We start from the raw sequence: 21,207 nt of genomic DNA on the forward strand, positions 1-21,207 counted from the left end.
AACAAGGGCGATCAAAAGTGCAATAAGTCTTTACATTCTAAATTATGTAAACTCGTTATAACCATTTACAATTAATTAGTTCAACCAAACGCTATAAATTTGTTAAATAGTAAGTAGTATAACAACTCACTCGAATACTATGTGTCTAATAATAATGCTTTATTTAATTTATAAAGTAAGTAAATTACATCATAGATGCATACATATCCCCCGAACAAGCAATGTATCTAGATTATTTTTAATCAAAACTACATACATCATTATTCGTTATACTATCCAATTGTTAAATGTTTATAATATAAAAAGCATAATTCAGTCATACTGTATAAATGCTCAATGTTTATAATATAAACCAACAAGGAGTTGAGCTAATAATATTTTTTTTTCTTTTATCATCTTAAGTTTACAGGTTCGATTTTCGTTTTATACACACAATAAAAACAATTCTCATAAGATACCCGTTATCAATGAAAGAATGAAGCCTAGTCGCATATTTAAAGTTATGAAGATGCGAGTTTGATCTTTCAGGGTGCCCTAATCATGTAGGATTAGGATGAAAGTATTGTATCGACATCATATGGTTCATGGTGAGTCAATGAAAATCTAATTGTTACACCAAGGGTAAGGTTCCTTTTTTATCCTTTTTTTCATTGTTTATAATATAAAAACATGAGGAAAGGTTAAATTAAACATGCACTACGTATCTAAAGTAAAGCAGAGAGGGGAATATATAAAATTCTGGGGGAGGTTATGTAAAATTCAGGATACTATGTATGTTTATCAAATTCAAAGGTTTAATTTGTAACTTTTTTTAAAGTGACAGTACCTAAGCTTAGGTAAAGTCCACAGTACATAACATTTTCCTTAAAAACATTATTAACAAGCGGTGGAGTCGGATTTGATGTTAAAATGGATCGGTTGTTTAATTGAGAAAGATTAAATATAAAAGTCATGTTAATTTAACAAGTGTAGCAAAAATTTATAGGACAAACACCCTCAAATTTCTTACTAGTTCTGTTTTTGTTAACAAAGTATGTACTAATAGAGTACTACGTCATATATTCTTAAATACACACACCAAATAATTTATAAATAAACGTAACCGAATATAAAGTTGACAGTATTATATTAATACAACAAAAGTACAAGATACATGTAATAATATAGTACCAAATTCCGTATATGAAATGTAATAAAAAAATAGTATTAAATACTATTGTAAGAATTTGTCTTTCCTAGAGAGAAAGGTGATGTATAGAAGTTAACTACCAATATTTTAATAAAACACTACTCTCTCTCTTGTCTTGTTTGATCTTTGAAAGTGTGAGTTCGTTTTCGTGTATCTATACTCTTTCTCTACTTTTCTCTGTTTTCTGTACATATAAGAATAATATATATATTATATTTAAAAAAGAGAAGAAAAAGAATCTTGAAATTGCAGAGTTGAAAGCTACAAATGTAATCACCTCATTATACAGAAAGTGTGTGACAGCACAGGTTAATAAAGATAGATTTTAGCATGCACTTTTTTTTTTCTTTTTGCTTTCTTTCTAGTAGTAAAATTATTTGAATATCCAATGGTTATATCTATGTTGTGTTGTGTATATATATATATTGTTTGTTTGTTTGTGGAGTGAAAATCAGTAGTATTATGACCACTTTCACAGAAAGGTGATTGCTTTTTTTCATGGAGGACCCTATAATCACTCATACACAATATAGCACTCCTAATGCTTTGGTAGGCGTGCTTAGATGCCCAAATAAACAGTAACTTTATTTTATTTTTTTAAAATTTTAACTTTTAGACTTTTGGGTGTTGTTTATTTTGATTATAAAGATAGCCCCACCTTAGATTTTTGCAGGCTTATGTTTTTTTGTTGTGTGTTTTTGGGGGCATTTTCTGTGTGTGTGTTTTGGATTGTATGTTAGATTCCTTTGTGTTTGCCCCCTAAAATAAACCATCCTTTCTCCATTTCATTTCTTTTGTTTTTATTTTTTGTTGTTTCCTAAGAAATGTGACAAGGCTTTCTTTTTGTTTTTGCCTTATGTTGGTGGGGTTTCTTTGTTCCTTCATGTTGTAAAAACCTATGGATTTATGGTCAAATTTTGGTCAAGTTTAGATTTTTGTTGTCAAGATTAAAACTTTATCACATTTATGATATGGGTATTGAAGATTTTGTTATGAATAGATAGATTTTGGAATAATTATGAGGGGGGCCTTATTTTCTTGTTTTAAAAGTTGTTGATGTAGAAAGGAAGGAACTTTGAACTATTATGTCCACCATTGAAGAGAAGCTTAATTCAACAGGTGTGAATAGTGGGGCACACAATTTACTTGAAGAAATGAAATTGTTGAAGGAAATGCAGGACCATTCTGGTAAAAACAATCCCTTTCTTTTTCTTGTTCTCCAAAAAGAATTCTGTTTTTTTTTTTCAAGATTTGGAAACTGGTTTTAGTTTCTGAAGATTTTGCTCCAAAAACAAGATTTTTAGAAATTAATTTGAGTTATTCTGTTAAAATATATGTAGTGTTAAAGAAGCCAATAAATTCAGAGCTATGGCATGCATGTGCTGGGCCATTGGTTACTCTGCCACAGGTGGGAAGCCTTGTTTATTACTTCCCACAAGGACATAGTGAACAGGTTTGATCTCCATCATTTGCATTCTATAATGCTTAAATATTACTTTTTTGTTGAACAAATCTTTAATATGATATGTAAAATTTTTGATTATTATACCAGCTTCTTTACTTGAATTTTGCTTTAGTTTGAAATCTTGTTCTGTGTATTTTGTTGTTATTGTTGCTTGAACTTGTAAAGATCTTTTGTCATAGAATTCTTTCTTTGAATATTTTGTTATACCCTTGTTTTTAACCCATCTATAAATTAAACCATCTTTCTTAATTTAGAATCATGAAGTGTTCCATATTAGTTTGAGTTTAAACACTGCAATAACCATCTTTTTTGTTAAATATAAAAAGATACAATTTTTTTTATCTTAAAATCACTATTTGGGAAACCAGAAAGGTCTCTATCTCTCTCTCTAAAATTATACTCCATTTGGCTAGTTGAGTTGGATTATGGGTCTTGACTAAGAGAATTGTGTTTACCAGGTTGCAGTTTCGACCAACAGAACCGCAACATCTCAAGTTCCTAACTATCCGAATCTACCATCTCAACTGCTGTGCCAAGTTTTAAATGCTACGTTACATGTATGTTCCCTTAATTTCTGTAAAATTCTATGTTAGTCTTTTTAACTATCTTTATAACTTACTTAGTATCTTTTTGTACTTTTGTTGTTTGAATAGGCAGATAAAGATACAGATGAGATCTATGCCCAAATGAGCCTTCGACCTGTGAACTCGGTGAGCTAAATATGATGGTGTCAATTGACCGTAATGTTTGACTTTTTGAGTGTCAACTTAACTTCAAAGATTGACTTTTGTGGTCAACTTAATCTCAAGGCTTGACTTTTGAGCGTCAACTTAACCTCAAAGTTTGACTTTTTGAGAGTCAACTTAACCTCAAAGCTCATAGTTTCGGAGATATTAAAGGCATCTTTAAGATGAAAGCTTAACCTAACCTTTTACTTAGATTCTGAATTAAGAAAGTACTTTTTATGTAAATAGATTTTACATTTCTAATTGAGTGATTAACTCTGTAAATTCTTTTACTTCTTTCTTATTGCAAACTGATCATCAATCTTTAGTAAATAAGGGAACACTTCAAATATTTGCAATAAAAAGTGATTTTGAACAAAGAGTAAACATGTGACTTGACACTTTTGTTTCAAACTGATTGTTTTTTTTTTTCAACAAATAATTTATTCAACTTTTTAAATAAGTGAAATACTGAGTCTTGTAAAGAATTTAATCATTAAGATTTAGATATTGGACTGAATGTGTTTGGCATTCAGGAAAAAGATGTTCTTCCGATACCAGACTTTGGGATGAAGCCAAGTAGACATCCAACCGAATTCTTCTGCAAGACATTGACACCGAGTGATACAAGTACACATGGTGGATTTTCCGTACCTCGTAGAGCAGCAGAAAAACTCTTTCCACAATTGGTAATGTTTCGGTTCTGTTATTCCCATTGTTTCTAATACTCTTAATATGTTGTAAAAATGATTATTTGAGTTAGGCTTACTACGATCTTAAACTCGCCCGTGCTGTATTTCTTCAGGATTTTTCAATGCAACCTCCCACTCAAGAGCTTTTTGTTCGGGATTTACATGATAACACATGGACATTCCGTCACATATACCGCGGTGAGCATTTAACCCACTTTTCAGCATGTTTTCTAGTTGGAAACAATGGAAAACAATATGTAAAGTGTCATGTATTCTTCCTAGCTGGTTGGGAAGGAAAACAAAGCTATAGTTCTATGATCTCTACCCATCTTGTGATGTTTTGAAGTGACATTTAGCCAAATTAATTTACAAGTCATTTTCTATCTCATTTTGGCATTATAATTGAGTCAATGAGTTAATATTCATTTGTCTTTTTAATGCAGGGCAGCCAAAACGGCACCTACTGACTACGGGCTGGAGTATGTTCGTTGGTGCAAAAAGGCTAAAAGCAGGTGATGCTGTTCTATTTATCAGGTACAATTTGGTTCTATTTATAGTTGATTTATGAATTTTATTTCACGTGTTCAACTTTTCATCAAATGTTTAAAAGGTTTTTTAACAATATGGAAAAAGTAATGGAAAGCTTGTTTATGAAAAGCAATGATACTAATATATGGTAGAAATGAGCAAACAAGTAATTTAATTAAAAAAAACTTCCTTAAGAAGACAGATGTTGAAATTACCACGTGAGATCCTAAAATGTAGATAGCTGCAGATTTCTTTGGGGTGGAGATATTGTGTCATTTCCTTGTTTCAACCCCGAAGTTAAATCGAATTAACAACCAATGTAGCCATACAATGACTTCAAGCAAACAACAAAAAGGACATGGCAAGTGCACATGATGATTGTGACGGGCATTTTTGTCTTTATTATTTGGTAGCTAATTTGGATATAAAAATTTGATAGGGCAAAACAAACATTTAAAGTTACAAAATTTTTCCCTCTTAAACCTATTTTGTAACGATCAATAAACTGATAAGCTAGTGTCTTTAGACAAATTTCGAGTCACAGTTCAATACTGATATTGTTCGTGATTTTTGGTTTCTAGGGATGAGAAGTCACAATTATTGCTGGGAGTACGACGAGCTAATCGTCAACAAACGTCTTTGCCATCTTCGGTTTTATCTGCGGATAGTATGCACATTGGAGTCCTTGCTGCTGCCGCTCATGCTGCGGCCAATCGAAGTCCCTTCACGATATTCTACAATCCAAGGTAACTTTCTTATAATGTCAAATGAATAATTAATGTGTTACTTTTAATGTAAAAAAGAAATTTTTTTTAGCACAAGTAGAACCTGGCCCGGTTGGGTTTTCCCGTGAAAACTGTGCACTTTTTTGGAATGTCATATTAATAATCGATCTGCCACTGTTAAATAAGATTACGAGAACAAAAATCATTTTTACCATTTTCATTTTAGATGAAATGTCTACCAAATCAATCCATAACTAGTTAATGGTTCAATATTGTTACCTCTAATGTAAACTCAAATATTGCCCCTGTTATTAAGCAAATCTATCTATTCATTTAGGGCATGTCCTTCGGAATTCGTTATTCCATTGGCGAGATATCGGAAGTCTATTTATGGGACACAACTTTCCGTAGGCATGCGTTTTGGAATGATGTTTGAAACCGAGGAATCTGGAAAACGCAGGTATGTGTATGACAAAAAAGTTATTTTTGTGAGAAACGATCTGACATCTCTGTAGAAATCACTACTTAAGAGATCTCTTGGGTGGATGGCCATTTGGTGTATGTAACGCATTGATTATGTTAATCAATTTTTTTGTTAATGGTTTAATGCAGATATATGGGCACAATTGTCGGTATAAGTGACGTGGATCCATTAAGATGGCCTGGCTCCAAGTGGCATAACCTCCAGGTAACTAGGGCATCCTGTAAATAATAATATTGAGAGTCTCATAGGACTGAAAAGATACTGTCACATCGACTGTATCATTTTTTTTACGTATATTGGCATTATGGAAGTAAATTTAATGCAACACCTGTGCGTCTCATTAAATTAGGTGGAGTGGGACGAGCCAGGGTGTGGTGATAAGCAAAGTAGAGTGAGTCCATGGGATATCGAGGCCCCCGAAAGTCTCTTCATCTTCCCTTCTCTTACTTCAAGTCTTAAACGGCCGTTTAATTCTGCTTTTCTAGGTGAGTTTCATTATGTTTTACTCGCAACACATTATCTGTCAACTAATTATCTTGTGTGAATCAAGTTATTGCAATTTGATCTCTACACTTTTAAGTGTTCACCTATTTTTTGAGTTACATGCTTACAAATTTGATCAATTATTACTCCATATCTAAGTTATAATTACATGTTTGTTGTAGTTATTTCGAGTTTATTTGAAAAACTTTTGAGTGGCGTTTGTTTATATAAATATATCAGGAGCACAACCTGAATGGGACAATATGGTAAACCGGCCATTCATGCGGGCCCCGGAAGCCTTGAATGGAAACTTTTCGAACCCTTCAATGTCCAGCTTATGGTCGGAACAACTGATCAAGATGTTAATAAAACCTCAAAATGGTAATAATATGGCGCCCAGTTCACCTATTGTTCAAGAACCTTTTCTTGGTAACAGGACCCAGTTACAAGTTGAAAACCGCCCCCAATTTCAACTTATTCAACCAAACACCACCACAGCCGCCACCGCCACCGTCACCACCACCAACACCACAAGCACGAACACTGTCGTGATGTCAAACACCCAACCGCAATCCAATTCAAATCTTCATGGAAACCAACATCAGCAACAGTTGGAAACAGTTAAATCCGAATCAAAGCCAACAGACAACCATCATAGTCTTGTACACGAGCTACCGTTTCTTAATCAGTTGTCGCCGTTTGATTCAACTATACTTCAATCTCAACAATTTGATTCACCCCAGATCGATTCCACAAGTCTTAATGGGTTATTTCACTACCCAGACACCAACATATTGAGCCCGTATCCATCTCTCGGGCAGGAAACATGGGACCAGCAGACAAATAATAACTCCAAATCTCTGTTCCAATCAAACACGTGTCCCTCAAACATGTACGGTTTCAAAGACTTGTCAGATGAGAGTCAACACAACAATAACAACCCCCAAAGTGGAAATGTATACAGTTGTCTTAACTTTGAAGGTAGTAATGGAGGTAGTGCAGTTGTTGATCCTTCAGTTTCGAGTACAGTATTGGACGATTTTTGTAACTTGAAAGATATAGAGTTCCAAAATCCATCAAATTATTTAGTGAGTAATAATTTTAGCTCAAGCCAAGATGTTCAGTCGCAAATCACTTCGGCTAGTCTTGTTGACTCTCAAGCTTATTCTATGCAAGAAATACCCGATAACTCAGGTGGGGCATCTTCAAGCAACGGTGAATTTGATGATAGTGGACTTTTGCAGAACAGCTCGTGGCAACAAGTTACTGCTCCTCCCCGTGTACGAACCTATACAAAGGTCAGAGCCTTTCTTGATTCAACATGTCAAAACAGTTTTACATTTCTCAGCAGAATTTAAAATTCTTTGTTTTTGGGGTGTTTCAGATTCAAAAGGCGGGGTCAGTGGGGAGGTCTATTGATGTTTCAAGTTTCAAGAACTACGATGAGCTTTGTAGCGAAATTGAAAAGATGTTTGGACTCGAAGGATTGCTTAATGATTCTAGAGGATCCGGCTGGAAGTTGGTGTATGTAGATTTCGAGAATGATGTTCTTCTTGTTGGAGATGATCCTTGGGAGTAAGTTCTGTTGTGATATGATAGTTACGATTTTGCTATAGTTTTAATTCTCGAAATTAGCCCAAAAGCCATACAAAATGTTATAAAAATTGACATAATTGGTTTTTATAGAGTAATGAAATTGCTGTGTCTAACGTTGTAGTTGTAAAATGCAGGGAATTCGTTGGTTGTGTGCGATGTATAAGGATTCTATCGCCTTCTGAAGTTCAGCAGATGGGTGAAGAAGGAATGCAGCTTCTCAACAGCAACGCCGCACTACAGGCTGAGATAAACGGTGGCCCCACACCAGACAACGGGGCTCGCACGTGGGTCAACGCCACATAATTCAACTCGTCCCTAACTACTATGAACGAGATGCACGTAGTGACTAGATCTGTTTGATTGCTGTTTGTAGAGTAAGAAGTTAGTAAAAAACCAACCAATTGTAGTTTTATGAGATGTTATGAAATGCCAACAATTGAAATGCTATATTATTAATCTTAATTAGTCTCCTGAAATAGCAGAGTTATCTTGGAATTTGTCATTATCAGAATTTGTGTATCAAGTGTTAACCATTATAAGTCTTGAGACCTCCTGACAAAGCAAGTGACTTGAAATTTATGTCATGACACGAAGAGATCTATTGATTTTTCGTTTGATATATAATCATAATTCATAACTACTAGTTCTCTAACCAAATTACCACCTATTTCCCCTTAAGGACTTAATAAGCTATTAGACTGTTATAGGTAGATGGAATTTAAGGTTATAGGTAGATATCGATTGATGGTAATTGTCTTGTTTGGTTGTTCAAAAGGTCATTAGTTTTAATTAAACGTGTGAAATTGTATTGATATCAAAATATTTACAACAAATACAGTATATACAAACTAAAAAAAACATCCAAGCTAAGACATCCAATGCTATGAAACAAATTCTAACAAACAATCCAAAAACACCAACATGCTTCAGCACACCAGCAGCCATTCCAGAACTAGAAAACATTTCCTCCAAAACACATTCGAAAACTGCATCTAAACTCAAAATATGCTAGAATTAGACCAAGTAGTTTCATCTTTCACAACTCACTATTCCAATTCGCACACATATTTCAAGTAGCAGTGATGATCACCAACAACCTCATATAGCCACAAAACTGGAACTAACCCAGTTCAGCTTCCATTTAGCACCAATATTAACCACATTCAAAGTCTTCCTCACTTTTAAGGATAGCAGCTTATTTCTAATACTTTCTTGCACAAGATTACACACTACCTCCTCATTCCTTTCCACATTCTTGAAAATTCTAGCATTTCTTTCTTTCCACAATAAGCTTATTTACCACAATTCCAATATTATTCTTTCCTTTCTGCCCTGCAATATCTTGAATTATTTCCTGCAAACCATACTGATCACTCATTCCCCAACCTAAATTTCTTATTTTTTCCCAAATAATTATCTTGATATGTTAAAAGTTGTAAGATTGTTTCGAGAAAGTTGAAAGGTTGTGTCTATAAGATAATATTCAAGATGATTTAAGTTTTGGAAAGTACATGGTCAATAATAGAAATTTTTATTGGAAAATTGACCATTGTTTGATGATTAGAGTATCCACAATGACATTAAGTCATTGTATGAAAATTTTTATTTTGTCATCTCACTATTCCATTAACTTCAACCTATTAAATAGTTGTCACTCCAATGGAAAAGCTTTATTAAAGTTTTTTTTTGATTAAATTCCTATACAAATAAGAAAAAGCTTTTAGCTAAAAGGTTGAAGTTTCTCAACCTTTTAATCAAATAAGTGTTCTAACCCAATGGTGTCAACCTTTCACAAAGACTTTTTCATACAAAATAAGTCTTTCATTTTACACCATTGGAGATGCCCTTAGAAGAGTTTGAGATTGAATGGAGATTATCTTTTTGTTGATACTTGGATAGTTAAGCTCTTTCATAGTTTGAAGATATTGTTAATTTGAGGGGGGGCAAGAGTGAATTATTGAACTGATTAACTGTTAAAGATGCTCCGAAATGATTGTTTAATTAAGGGGAGCAAGAAATTGAAGATCAATCTTTTATTTAATAAAGTTGCTCTAAGATAGTTGTATATTTGAGGGGGGCAATAATTAAATGATCAAAGGATTAAATGCTCAAAGATGATTGTTGTATCTAAGACAAGTTAGATCAAGAAATGAAGTTTCATAGTCAAACCAAATTTTCACATTCCAAAACCAAGCTTCCGCAATGTCAAAAGCATTTAAAGATATCCAAGCTTCCGCAATGCCAAAAGAATTCAAAGTCAAAACCAAGCTTCCGCACGTTATTCAATGATTCAAATTACTTCTCCAAACACATCAAGTTGAAATCAACATTCAAAAGTTCAAGTTGTCAAAGCTCAAGAGCTATAAAGATTTCAAAGATGCTTCTAATGTATTCAAAGGTGCAAGAGAAGATCAAGATTTAGAGAGTCATCGTCAAATATATATGATTGTTGAAAAGATTCAAAGTCAAGGTTGATACAAGACATTGAAGACAATGAGAAAGCTTCAAAGTCCACTCAACATTGAATATTTTCAACAAATGGGTTCATCATGTTTATTTAAAGACTGAATACGATGCAACATTTATAATTCAACACCAAGGGAGAGATTGTTAAAATTATAAATTATGTTGTTGAATTGTAATTATCTAAGTGTGGAAGGGGTATTAGTGAAAATATGATAAATGTATATAAATCCCCTTCCACCCCATTTGTAAATTAACCCTTTCATATAATAAAATCTAATTATATAAAAATACATCTTTTCTCTCAATACACACACAAACACACACTAGATCTAGAGAAAATGTCATAAATGGTCCATGTGGTTTATATACATTTGCAAGAAAGAGAGAAATGAGATACAACAGCTTTTTTCTTTTCAATATAAACAAATGAAGATGGCCGACAACAAAGTGAATGTAAAGTAGTAAAATACTTGAATAAGTTTGCTAATTGAAAAGTCATTTTGTTATATGATGATTAAAGTTGTTTTTTAAAATGGATTTTAATAGTTTCTGAAAGTAATCTTGGTATATTAATTAATGAAAAAAATATATGTATGAAAATAACGAAAAAAGTGGTGTCAGCCTAAGTTGAAATTGATTAAAAATTAAAATTTTGGTTTGTATTTTCTGGGTTTTTGAATACGAGTTTGAAGATGATGATGATGATTGAAGATGTTATGTGTTAATCATAAATAGTCCTTGTGATTATTAAATGGACCAAAATGCCCCCACGTAGCATGCACGTGAGGAATTTAATAGCTAAATTTAACAAAAGTTGGTATGAGGGGCTGCTGGCAATGAAAAAGGAAAATCAAGGGACTGTTTGCAACGAAAAAAAAGCACAGATGGCAAAATGCGAATAGCGACAACCACATGGACTATTTGTAACATTTTCTCCTAGATCTAATTTCACCATTTATCTACATTTAAGCTCATATCCATATATTACAATTATATACCTAGGTTTTAGGTAAAATAAAAGTATAAAACAATAGGATCATGTTCTCTGAAAATTACCGTGCATCATGAAAATTATTGTGTATCAATTGTTTCGTGAATCTTCTTGCATTAATTTTACTAATAATCTAATGGTCAATATCTTGTTTTATTTGTTTTACTTTAATAGTTGTTTTACAATACTCAACCCCTATATACCTATTATTATTTATTTATAGAGGCTTTAATTGACAAAAATATGAATAATAATATTAGAGCTAAAAGAGTACCTTATTTTGGTTTGATTTGATGATTATATTCCCGTTGTAATTGTAGTTTAATACTCGTGCCAATAAATCTGTAATTTAGAAGTAAAAAAAAATTATCATTTGTCAGTACATAACTACAAATCATTTCTTCACAATTTGATTATGCATCGTTTGATTTTTACAATGGCCATAACCTTAACTAGAAAACTCCGTTCAGTAAAACGACTACGTTTGAGATAACATGATTGAATCAGTTGATTCTAAATTTCTAATGAATACCAGAAATGACTTTTCCAATAATTGTTGATTCAAAAACAATACTTAAAGTTATTAATTTCACACTAACGCACACGCTTGTGGTAGAAGAATATAATTCTCATAAATTTCATAAACTGATTATCTCCCATGGTTTATAGACATGCAAAATAGATTACAAATTTCAAATGGGCCTAAAAACATAAAAACATAAGTGGAGACAAAGTAAATTAAAAGTCCAAAAAACCAAAAACATGTATAAAAAGGCTAAAAACACATTGAAAAAAACTTTTTGGGCTCGGATGCTAACGACGGTTTGTAAAAACATGCTCCTCGTTTCAACGGTTGTTTTACTGGTCAGATGTCCAAAACAAAGTTTTCTAACTCAAGTTAAAGCCTATTTAGTGAAGCCTTTTTTGACAGACGATCTTAGATCTCCAAATATAAAATACCTTGCTTATTCACCTCCACCACCCCCACCGATGCCATAACTACCGCCATCACCACACCGCCACCATCATTACCATCGCCGTCGCATTGCGGGACATGCGTCTAGTCATTTATTAATGTCGATTGAAGGGAATAATACTTTTCCACTCACCTTTAGACACATGTCCCAGATTTACGAGTATGTTAAAATATTTTTTACCAAATACAAACGACGGTATACCTTAAAACGATTGGTAACTTGGTAAGCTTAAGCTCTAGACTTTTTGAGGGTCTAACCCAGTCCGAATCACAGCAGCATCCCCCCTTCCTTTTTGTTGGGTTTTCTTTAGCCCCAAAAATTACTATCCTTTTTAACTATCCTTTTTCTTTCTTGCAGTCCAGATCCATTTGGGCTCAACAAATATATATATATTTTTTTTCAATTTTTCTTTTTTCTTTTTTTTTTTATATAAAAAGGATAGTTAAGTTTGTTTTTAAAAAGTAAATTTGTTGTTATTTGTACAAATAGTAACATAAGAAAATCTTATATGAAGATTCAAATAAAAATATTGTGATAATCTAAATAATCATTATCTAATATATTAATATGATAGTATTTCTATTAGTATTTATATAAAAAAGTATCATTAACTTTTATGTTTTTTTCCCTATTTTATCAATAATTTATACTTTTTGATCTCATTAAATATTTAATTCATAACTTTTGCATTTTGTAGCCATCAAGTTGATAATTTTTTTTAGGGTTTCATCGTTTAGTTAAAAATGATTCGAACATATTACTAATAATATTTTTGGATGAGATATTAAAACTATATGTTAACTTACATTTTCAATGAGTATATAAATTAGAAATTTAATTATATAAACTACTTTAAATTTTAATACAAATATTTTAACTTACCGTGTGTATAATACGATATTAAAATTTAATAAATACGTTAAATAAACAATCCTTTAAACATATAATTCATTAACACGTAATAAGATTCATCTAATTCATATAAATTTCTTCACGAAATATCAACTTTTATAATGTTTTGTGTCTACCCAATATAACTACCAAGTAACCAATCAAAATCCTTGCTTTTATTAAAAAATATCTTATTTTAGACCTAATATTAAATATGATTAATAAAAGTCAACGACAATTTTTACGTAATTTTATAATTTTTAAATTAATATTTTTTTTGCTTTAATTTTGTTAATTGACGATAAAACTAATTAATATTGATTCTTTTATTTGTATCTCAAACTTTATTTTTTAATTTGATAAATAATTGACAATAAAACTAATTAATATTGATTTTCTTTTATTTGTATCTCAAACTTTATTTTTTTAATTTGATAATGGATCTCAAATACCTTTTTTCAATATATAGTTTTCTAAAACTTTGAGTTAAAACTTTTTTTCCAACTAATTAATACATTATTTTGAATCAATAAAATAAAGGTACGGTATTAATGTAAATTGTTAATATATATACCTTTTGTATTTTCTTTCCGTCAAAAGTAGGTTTGTAGTCACAACGTTTAGTTTTTGAGTATGAACGATTATACATTGCGATATCTCGAGTTAAATAGAAAAGTATTTTAAGCTATGATAAAGCAATAAATGCCATATTAAAAAATATAAACAAATATCATCCTCAAGAGATGAAATATATGCATTAAATGTTTCAGAATTATTTTTTTTAACCGGATTTTGACCAACATTTTTCACATTTAAACTTACATATTTAATAATTTATTTTATATAGAAAATATCATTAACAACTCGTGTATTTGACACGAATATAAATCTAATTAGTTACTAAAACTAAGTGAAACTAGGTATTTTTATATTTGCATTAATTATGCTTATAAATATAAGATTCTTAATGTATCTTGAAATAATAGGATGAGGATTTTTTCAAGTTAAGGATAACTTGAGGGGTAAGTTAGGGGTTATTGACTATTAGATTAAATTAAAGGTCAAAGTTTAAAGTTGTTTTTAATCAAATAGTCGAGATTATTCTAACTTTACCCCTTAAGTTATTTTTAAATTGAGGGGATCTCTATCCGAAATGATAAGTGTTTTTTATATTGGGATTTGCTAACACTAGTTATGGTGTATATTGTCTTTGAGCTTTAGCTCATGGTCAAAAAATCATCCCTTGTATGAGGTCTTGTGTTCAAGCCTTAGGGAGAACATATGAAATAAGTCTCTTTATGAAGGCTTGACTTGGGTATATCCAGATTCAAGTCTGAGGTGGCAAGGTTTACCCTCATCAATCGTCGTGCCTTTTGGCGAATTAGTAGGGGTTTCCCCCATCGGGTATTTGAAATAAAAATTTCTACTTCGAGTGAGCTCTTTAATGCGAACCCGGTTAAGACAATGTATGTTAGACTTCCCGCTGTCGAATCACGACACGGAATTTCCAGCGAAACTCACCTTTAAAAAAAGTTATGGTGTATATTCATGAAAATTTTTTGAATGAATACTAAAAATGGTGGTGCAAAATAAAAATGAATTATGAAAAGTTATAAATTGAATGCTCATAGTGGCCGGTGGTGAAAAATTAATCTGAAATACTAAGTTTATATAAATATACTAAGTTTGTAAAATGACAAACTATTCAATTTCCTATAAGTTTATATAAATATATACTAGGAGTTGATATTGCCTTTAATCTTGTCCCACAAATATGAAGGCTGAATATGAGTTTCAAGTGAAAACTAATCAGATTAAAGACTTTATCAATCAATAAGTTACTAACATTATTGGCTTCTACACTATTTATTAAACATGATGTTCTTAATTAATAAATTTAACGAATTAAATTATACTTGATGTTCTTAATCAATAAATTTAACCAATTAAATTAATGATAATGTGATGAGTGTATTCTATTTCCATCAACAAATATGTGCTAAAACCAAATCGAGACATTATTCATCAACCGATGTTGTTTTTTTTATTATTTTTTAATATTCGATTGGTTAGAGTCTATTTGTCCTACTTATTGGCACCTATGTCTTTCGGGCATGATGCCATACAAATTTTCAGGAAACCACGGAAGGGAGAAAACCTCCAACTAAACCGTCTGAAGGCACAACATTTAATTGGAGTAAACCCTATTTTGTCAACCTTGAATCTAGGTCTCCCAGGAATAAGGCATCATTGAAGGATTTGGGAAGCCTTTGCAAGGATTCGAACCCAGCTAACACCCCAGGCCCAAAGCGTTTGCCAAGGATGTCAACCACTGCGCTAGCAAGTAGAAGACAACCGATGTTGTTTTATTTGAGCAATATATGTCTTTTTTAATATATTCCAATAATCCTTTATATCATAAATAACTGGCAATTTAATGCCCCTTATGTCTTTCAGCCAAATGTTGGTCACGGGTTCAAAACCTTTGAAAGACATATTGGGAAGTCCTTGCCAATGAGGTGGGGCATAGGGGTTTTCTCTAGCATTTAGCTGGTTTCAGAAGAATGGTAGCGGGACTTTCACCGCCAGTCATGCCCTCGAATTGACTGTGCTGGTGACGTGGTCGATCTCTACCTGACGATGAAGAGACATGCCGCTGAGTCCAATCACCACTACTGTTCAAAAAAAAAACAAAACTTTAAGTTGTTATTATTATTTATTAACCGGAATAATTAGCATTTGAGATATCACAATGACATCCAATTGGCCAATATGCGAAGCTCGAACGACCTATGTCTGGTATGAAACTCATGACTCTCGAACCCCCCCCCCCCTTTTTTTATAATGCACTTCTAGAAATGGTAGTTAGTGAGATTCGAACCATGTGTAGATTAGTTTTACCAATGACCCACCTACATATATACCTAGTATAATTTAACATATTACATTAAAAAAAATAGGAAAATGACTAATTCTTCTAACAAAATAGCCTAAAAATCCTTATAACACTTTAAGAAGGTGACATGTGGTATCCACTAAATCTCTTTCCTAATCTTGCCCCATAATTATTCCACATGTCATAATCCAATAGTTAGGAGGATTTTTAGGCTAATTTGTTAGGAGGATTAATCATTTCCCTAAAAAATATATTATATTCATAATTACAATGACTATCGATTGACATCATCATTTCTAATTTCGGTTAAGGAAAATCTAAATAAGTCTAATTTTGAACCACTTATAAATTTTACTTTTAGTATGACAACTCAAAATAAAAATAAAATATTTTATGAAAAACCTGTCTTGTTTAAAAAGTCACAACCTACTAAACAGTAAACACATGAAAGTCTAAACTCTAAACTATCAAATGCTCTGCTTGATTCCTTAATAACTTGCATTTAATCAAATTTAACAAAACATTTATATCATAAAAACATAACTAAAAATTATTTGCTATAATCCATTTGACATGTTATATATATATATATATATTAATTAATACAATAATAAAAGTTGAATAATATAACTATATTTCTAATCTACAATTTAATATTAATTATTACTAAATTACTTATTTATCCAGTAACTTAAGTAGAAGTGGTTGAAAATTTTAAAACGACAATAATGACGTTTCAATAGCAATGCAACATGATTTTAGACTAGGATGATATCATTATTAATGTCAAAAGTAATACTGTACTATATTTATCATGTTTTTCTCTATTAAAAATTACTTATTAATAAAATATAACGATCCTAAACAAAAATAAAAATTAAAATTAATATGCATCTTGTTTTGATTCCTTTGCTTAAATAGGCCAAAATCAGATTAAAAAAAAGTTAAGTTCATTCAAAGGTTAACAAAATGAGCGAGGTAAAAGATATGAATAAAAGAATTGGTTAAACACTTGTTAATTATATTAACCGAATTAAAAGCATTTTTATACTAGCCATAGAAATGTTTATTCTATCCCTAAGAGCATTTGTATCAGGGTATGGTGTGGACGAGGTGAAAGTTATAACCTTGACCACATGATGTGGTATCACTACAACTTCAAAGTGAATTTTTTTTTTTGAACGGCAAAACTTCAAAGTGAATTTGGTGTGGAGGTTACAAAGTGGATGAATCCATGTTGAGATTAAATTGGGTGGTGTGTTCTTTTTTATTTTTTTATTTGTTTTTAATATAGTGTGGTGTTGCGGGGTGATATTGTGTGATGTTGATGTGACGCTAATGTGTCACACCAACCATTACATATACTCTAATGGTTTGAAGTTTAAAATATATAATGCTTAGAGAAATGCTGAGATAAACATCGTCATTTTGTGAATTGTGAGCAATATATATTTCTAGTTAATAACTGACTTTCTGACTTTTTTTTTTTTTAACTTGATCATTTATTGGCTTTAATTCTCACATAGTCATTAAATGATTTGCGACAAGATATACATATACATATATGTTGTATAAATATCGATCAGTATTTTCGTAATAGTCTCACTCAACTTATCATTTTATAAAAACATTTCTAAGTATTGTCTTCTTTTGAGCTGAGGGTGTTGAAATGTTCAAGTACAATGGTTTTCTCCAAAATGCACAAAATATGGGGTTTTATGGCTCGATCAAAGTTCTAATTGTTGACCATAAGAAGGATTTTCTGGCTTATATTGGTGAGGTGTTACATTCTTGTTTATTTGAAGGTAAAGTTTCTGCGTAAAATGCATTTCTTTTAATAATTTGTGGATAATATGACATAAAATGAAAATCTATTTGAAGTTGATATACAATAATAATATCTAATTCTTTAAAAATTAAAACATAAGAGAAATGAAAAATAAGCAATTATATTTTTATCCGAAGATGAAGAAATTGTGTAGTACTACAAACATGCATGTACGTATATTGTTTGGCTTTATTAGCCACTTCACTTTCTATATCTGTTTTCCTATCTCTGTTTATTTATAGTTTAAACAACTAATAGCATTACATTAATTAATGCAACACTCGTGGTGGTCTTTTATCGTTTACTTTTCCCTCCCACAATTACAAAACTACAAATTCTCGTCTTTATCCACTCTAACAAGATTTTAATTAATGCTACGGTAAATTAATACCACAAATTATTTTGAGTCTAGTCTCCTAAGAAATTTAAATAATTTAAAAAATATAAAATGAATCCGGATTTCATTACGTTGTACAGGACCCTGAATTTTATGAAAAATATAAAACTATTTAATGCACCTTAATAAAAGCCCTTAAAACTTTGTTTAGCAAAACCCAAATAATTTTCATCATTTGTTAATGTATGGTTAGTCCACTTAGTACATACTCTTGCATTTTGAATTAAAAACCAAGATTTTATCTTTAGCAATGGTGTATTTATATGTAAAAGTTTGTTTTTTTTAAAAAATAATAAGTTTTACATCTTCTATGAATGACGGGAAACTATAATTATGTATTTGTAATATACGACGATTGTTGGGATGAATATGAGACTCGTGTTGTCTCGTAGGGATGAAGATGAGACTCGTATTGTCTCGTACCAATTCTGGTACCTTGGTACATATGAACCGAATCCAATACGGGTTCAGTATGATGCCGATATTCTTGATATTTTTGGTATTTTTCCGGTATTGATCCTGGAAATAATCAAAAATGAAAACGCTCTTTGTCCTACTTGACATTTAGTGCTACTTACCGGGATTAAGACGAGATCAGGATAGGGAAAATAGTTTTGTCTATAGACGATTGTCTATTTGAAATATTATTTTCTAAATAAAATTTTATTTTTAATTAATGATAAACAACTTAAGTTATATATATGTCTAAAAATCAACTTGAGTTTTTAATCAACAATTTATTTGAAATATAAGTGTTTACATAAATTCTAAACCTAAGTCAATTTGGTTTTTAAGGATATATATATATATATATATATATGGGGATGAGAATAAAAGGCTGTCGGGTATCTAAGCTTAGGTGTCGAACACTCACATATTGTTTTTTTTAATCCATAAAAATCATGGGGGCCCATGCATTTATTCATTAAACAAGAAATAATAAAATATTAGTATGTGAGGGGTTCCACACCTAAGCTTAGGTGCCGGACAACCTTATAGGGTAGAGAAATGGTTCTTAAGAAGAGAAAGGAGAGAAAGTCCGTTTTTTTATTTTATTTTTTTTAACTTGTTTTTTTGATTTTTTTTTTTTTTTGATTTTTTCACTTTTTTCATTCTTTCTTTAATTAATTCAATCCATAAAAAAAAATTTCTTTAAAAAAAAAAATTCTAATCCGAGTTAGTGAGTTATACAAGTAAGGGTACGGTACGGGCTTTGCCCTTACGGTTATTAATAAGGGGTAGCTGGTAAGAGTGATAAGTCATAGAGGGTGATAGGTCATAGGGGGTGATCGGTGATGGGGTGATCTATCTAAAGGGTTTCGCCCTTAGCCGTCATGGCTCTGCCATAGACTAAGAGGTTCCGCCCATAGCTTACGGGCTACGCCTTTTGAAAAAAAAAAAATTTAAAATTTTTTTACGCCTGGTGTTTCCCGACCCAAAATTTTGGTATCTTGACCATATCGCTCCAAAATAGTGTGGGCCCCTTGTCTGTAATGACAAATCTGGTAGAGTAAAAACGACCCCCTGTCGTTAATAGTCTGGTCGGGTTACCAAAAATATGGTCGGGATACCAGACGCCTTTTTTAAAATTTTTTTATTTGGAATTAGTTAATTAAAGAGAGAATGAAAAAAGTGAAAAAAAAGAAAAAAGTAAGTTAAAAAAAAAAATCAAAGACGAACATTCTCTTCCTTCTCTCCTTAAAGTACCTTCTTATTGATATCTATCCTATGTATATATATATATATATAATAGTAAAATCAAGATTTAAGTTATCAACATGTAAGCAAAAGACTCAACTCAAATGATTTTATTCGAATTAAGTTTGTGATTTTATGTTTCACCATTGCTAACTATAATTAAAGCGTATAGTTTTGATATAAAATGTATAATTTCACAATACACACTAATAATAGCCTCTAAGGATGCAGTTATAATTTTTTTTTTTTTAATAATTAAACATATCACATATAACCAACATTTATGTCAAAAATTTGTGACGTTCGTCAAAAATGACTTTTGATAGCCAGTAATTTAAATTAAACTCTTGAGGAAAGCCATCTAACTTTCGATAATATTAAACAAAAAACTTAATAAATAGTATGAAATTTGTCGTTTGATAGTTTATCATTTTATGTGGTCGTGTCATAATCTTGTTGAAGAAGAATGCAATGATTCATCTATATGTATGAAATAACTTAATTAAAGGTTAAAAATGTAAACTTTAATTTGTAGTCGAATAAATATGCATTTAATAATTAACAGATCGAGTACACAAATCACATAATTAAGTGAAGTAGCATTATATATAGAGATTAACTAATTACTTTCTTCTTATATCTTATTTTTTCTTCACAGTGACATGTGTTGATCATTCCGGTGCCGCTTTAAGATTGCTATCATCAGATAATAAGAATAAATTTGATCTCCTTCTCATTGATCGTGACATGTGTGACGTCGATGTTCTTACATTTCTTAAATTAACAATCAACATGGACCTACTATCAGTTGGTAAGTTTTTAAATTACACTCGATCTATTATTCTACTCCTTTTGTTATGATCTTAAAAAATTACCATACGGATCTTGAAGTTTTTAGTAGATGCGCTGAAAAGCACATAACCCAAAATTATTAATCGGGACTAAAATTAAAACAAATTAAAGTTAAAACAACAGCAAGGAAAAACGAAATCCGTTACATTTTTATTGTATCATTACTATTACTATTACTATATTTGTTTGTTTCAAAATTAAAGATTATCATCTTTCATATTAATATAGTTATAAATATACTGCCAATGATGACTAGTCCAACTGGTTAGAGGCATCCCAGGTTTTACCAAAGGTCTTGAGTTCGATCCATAGGGATGACAAGTA

At 31.1% G+C, this 21,207-nt stretch overlaps 1 protein-coding gene across 2 annotated transcripts; it reads left to right on the forward strand.

The window, feature by feature from the left end:
* Positions 1-1,421: 1,421 nt before the first annotated feature.
* On the forward strand, positions 1,422-8,334 carry LOC122603813 (auxin response factor 5-like). 2 transcript variants are annotated; one of them, XM_043776632.1, is made up of 15 exons: positions 1,422-1,497; positions 2,240-2,377; positions 2,530-2,642; positions 3,113-3,211; positions 3,308-3,364; positions 3,916-4,068; positions 4,185-4,269; positions 4,515-4,605; positions 5,181-5,345; positions 5,662-5,784; positions 5,937-6,012; positions 6,158-6,293; positions 6,532-7,589; positions 7,676-7,866; positions 8,022-8,334. In XM_043776632.1, exons 2-15 carry the CDS (start codon positions 2,275-2,277, stop codon positions 8,188-8,190), a joined length of 2,619 nt encoding a protein of 872 aa, XP_043632567.1. In that variant the 5' UTR covers positions 1,422-1,497; positions 2,240-2,274; the 3' UTR covers positions 8,191-8,334. The 2 variants fall into 2 exon arrangements, with proteins under 2 accessions (XP_043632567.1, XP_043632568.1); XM_043776633.1 differs by lacking the exons at positions 1,422-1,497; positions 2,240-2,377; positions 2,530-2,642 and having other exon boundaries at positions 3,165-3,211; positions 3,312-3,364.
* Positions 8,335-21,207: the final 12,873 nt, after the last annotated feature.

The sequence above is a fragment of the Erigeron canadensis genome, chromosome 6 (assembly GCF_010389155.1).
Source record: "Erigeron canadensis isolate Cc75 chromosome 6, C_canadensis_v1, whole genome shotgun sequence".
Taxonomy (NCBI): domain Eukaryota; kingdom Viridiplantae; phylum Streptophyta; class Magnoliopsida; order Asterales; family Asteraceae; genus Erigeron; species Erigeron canadensis.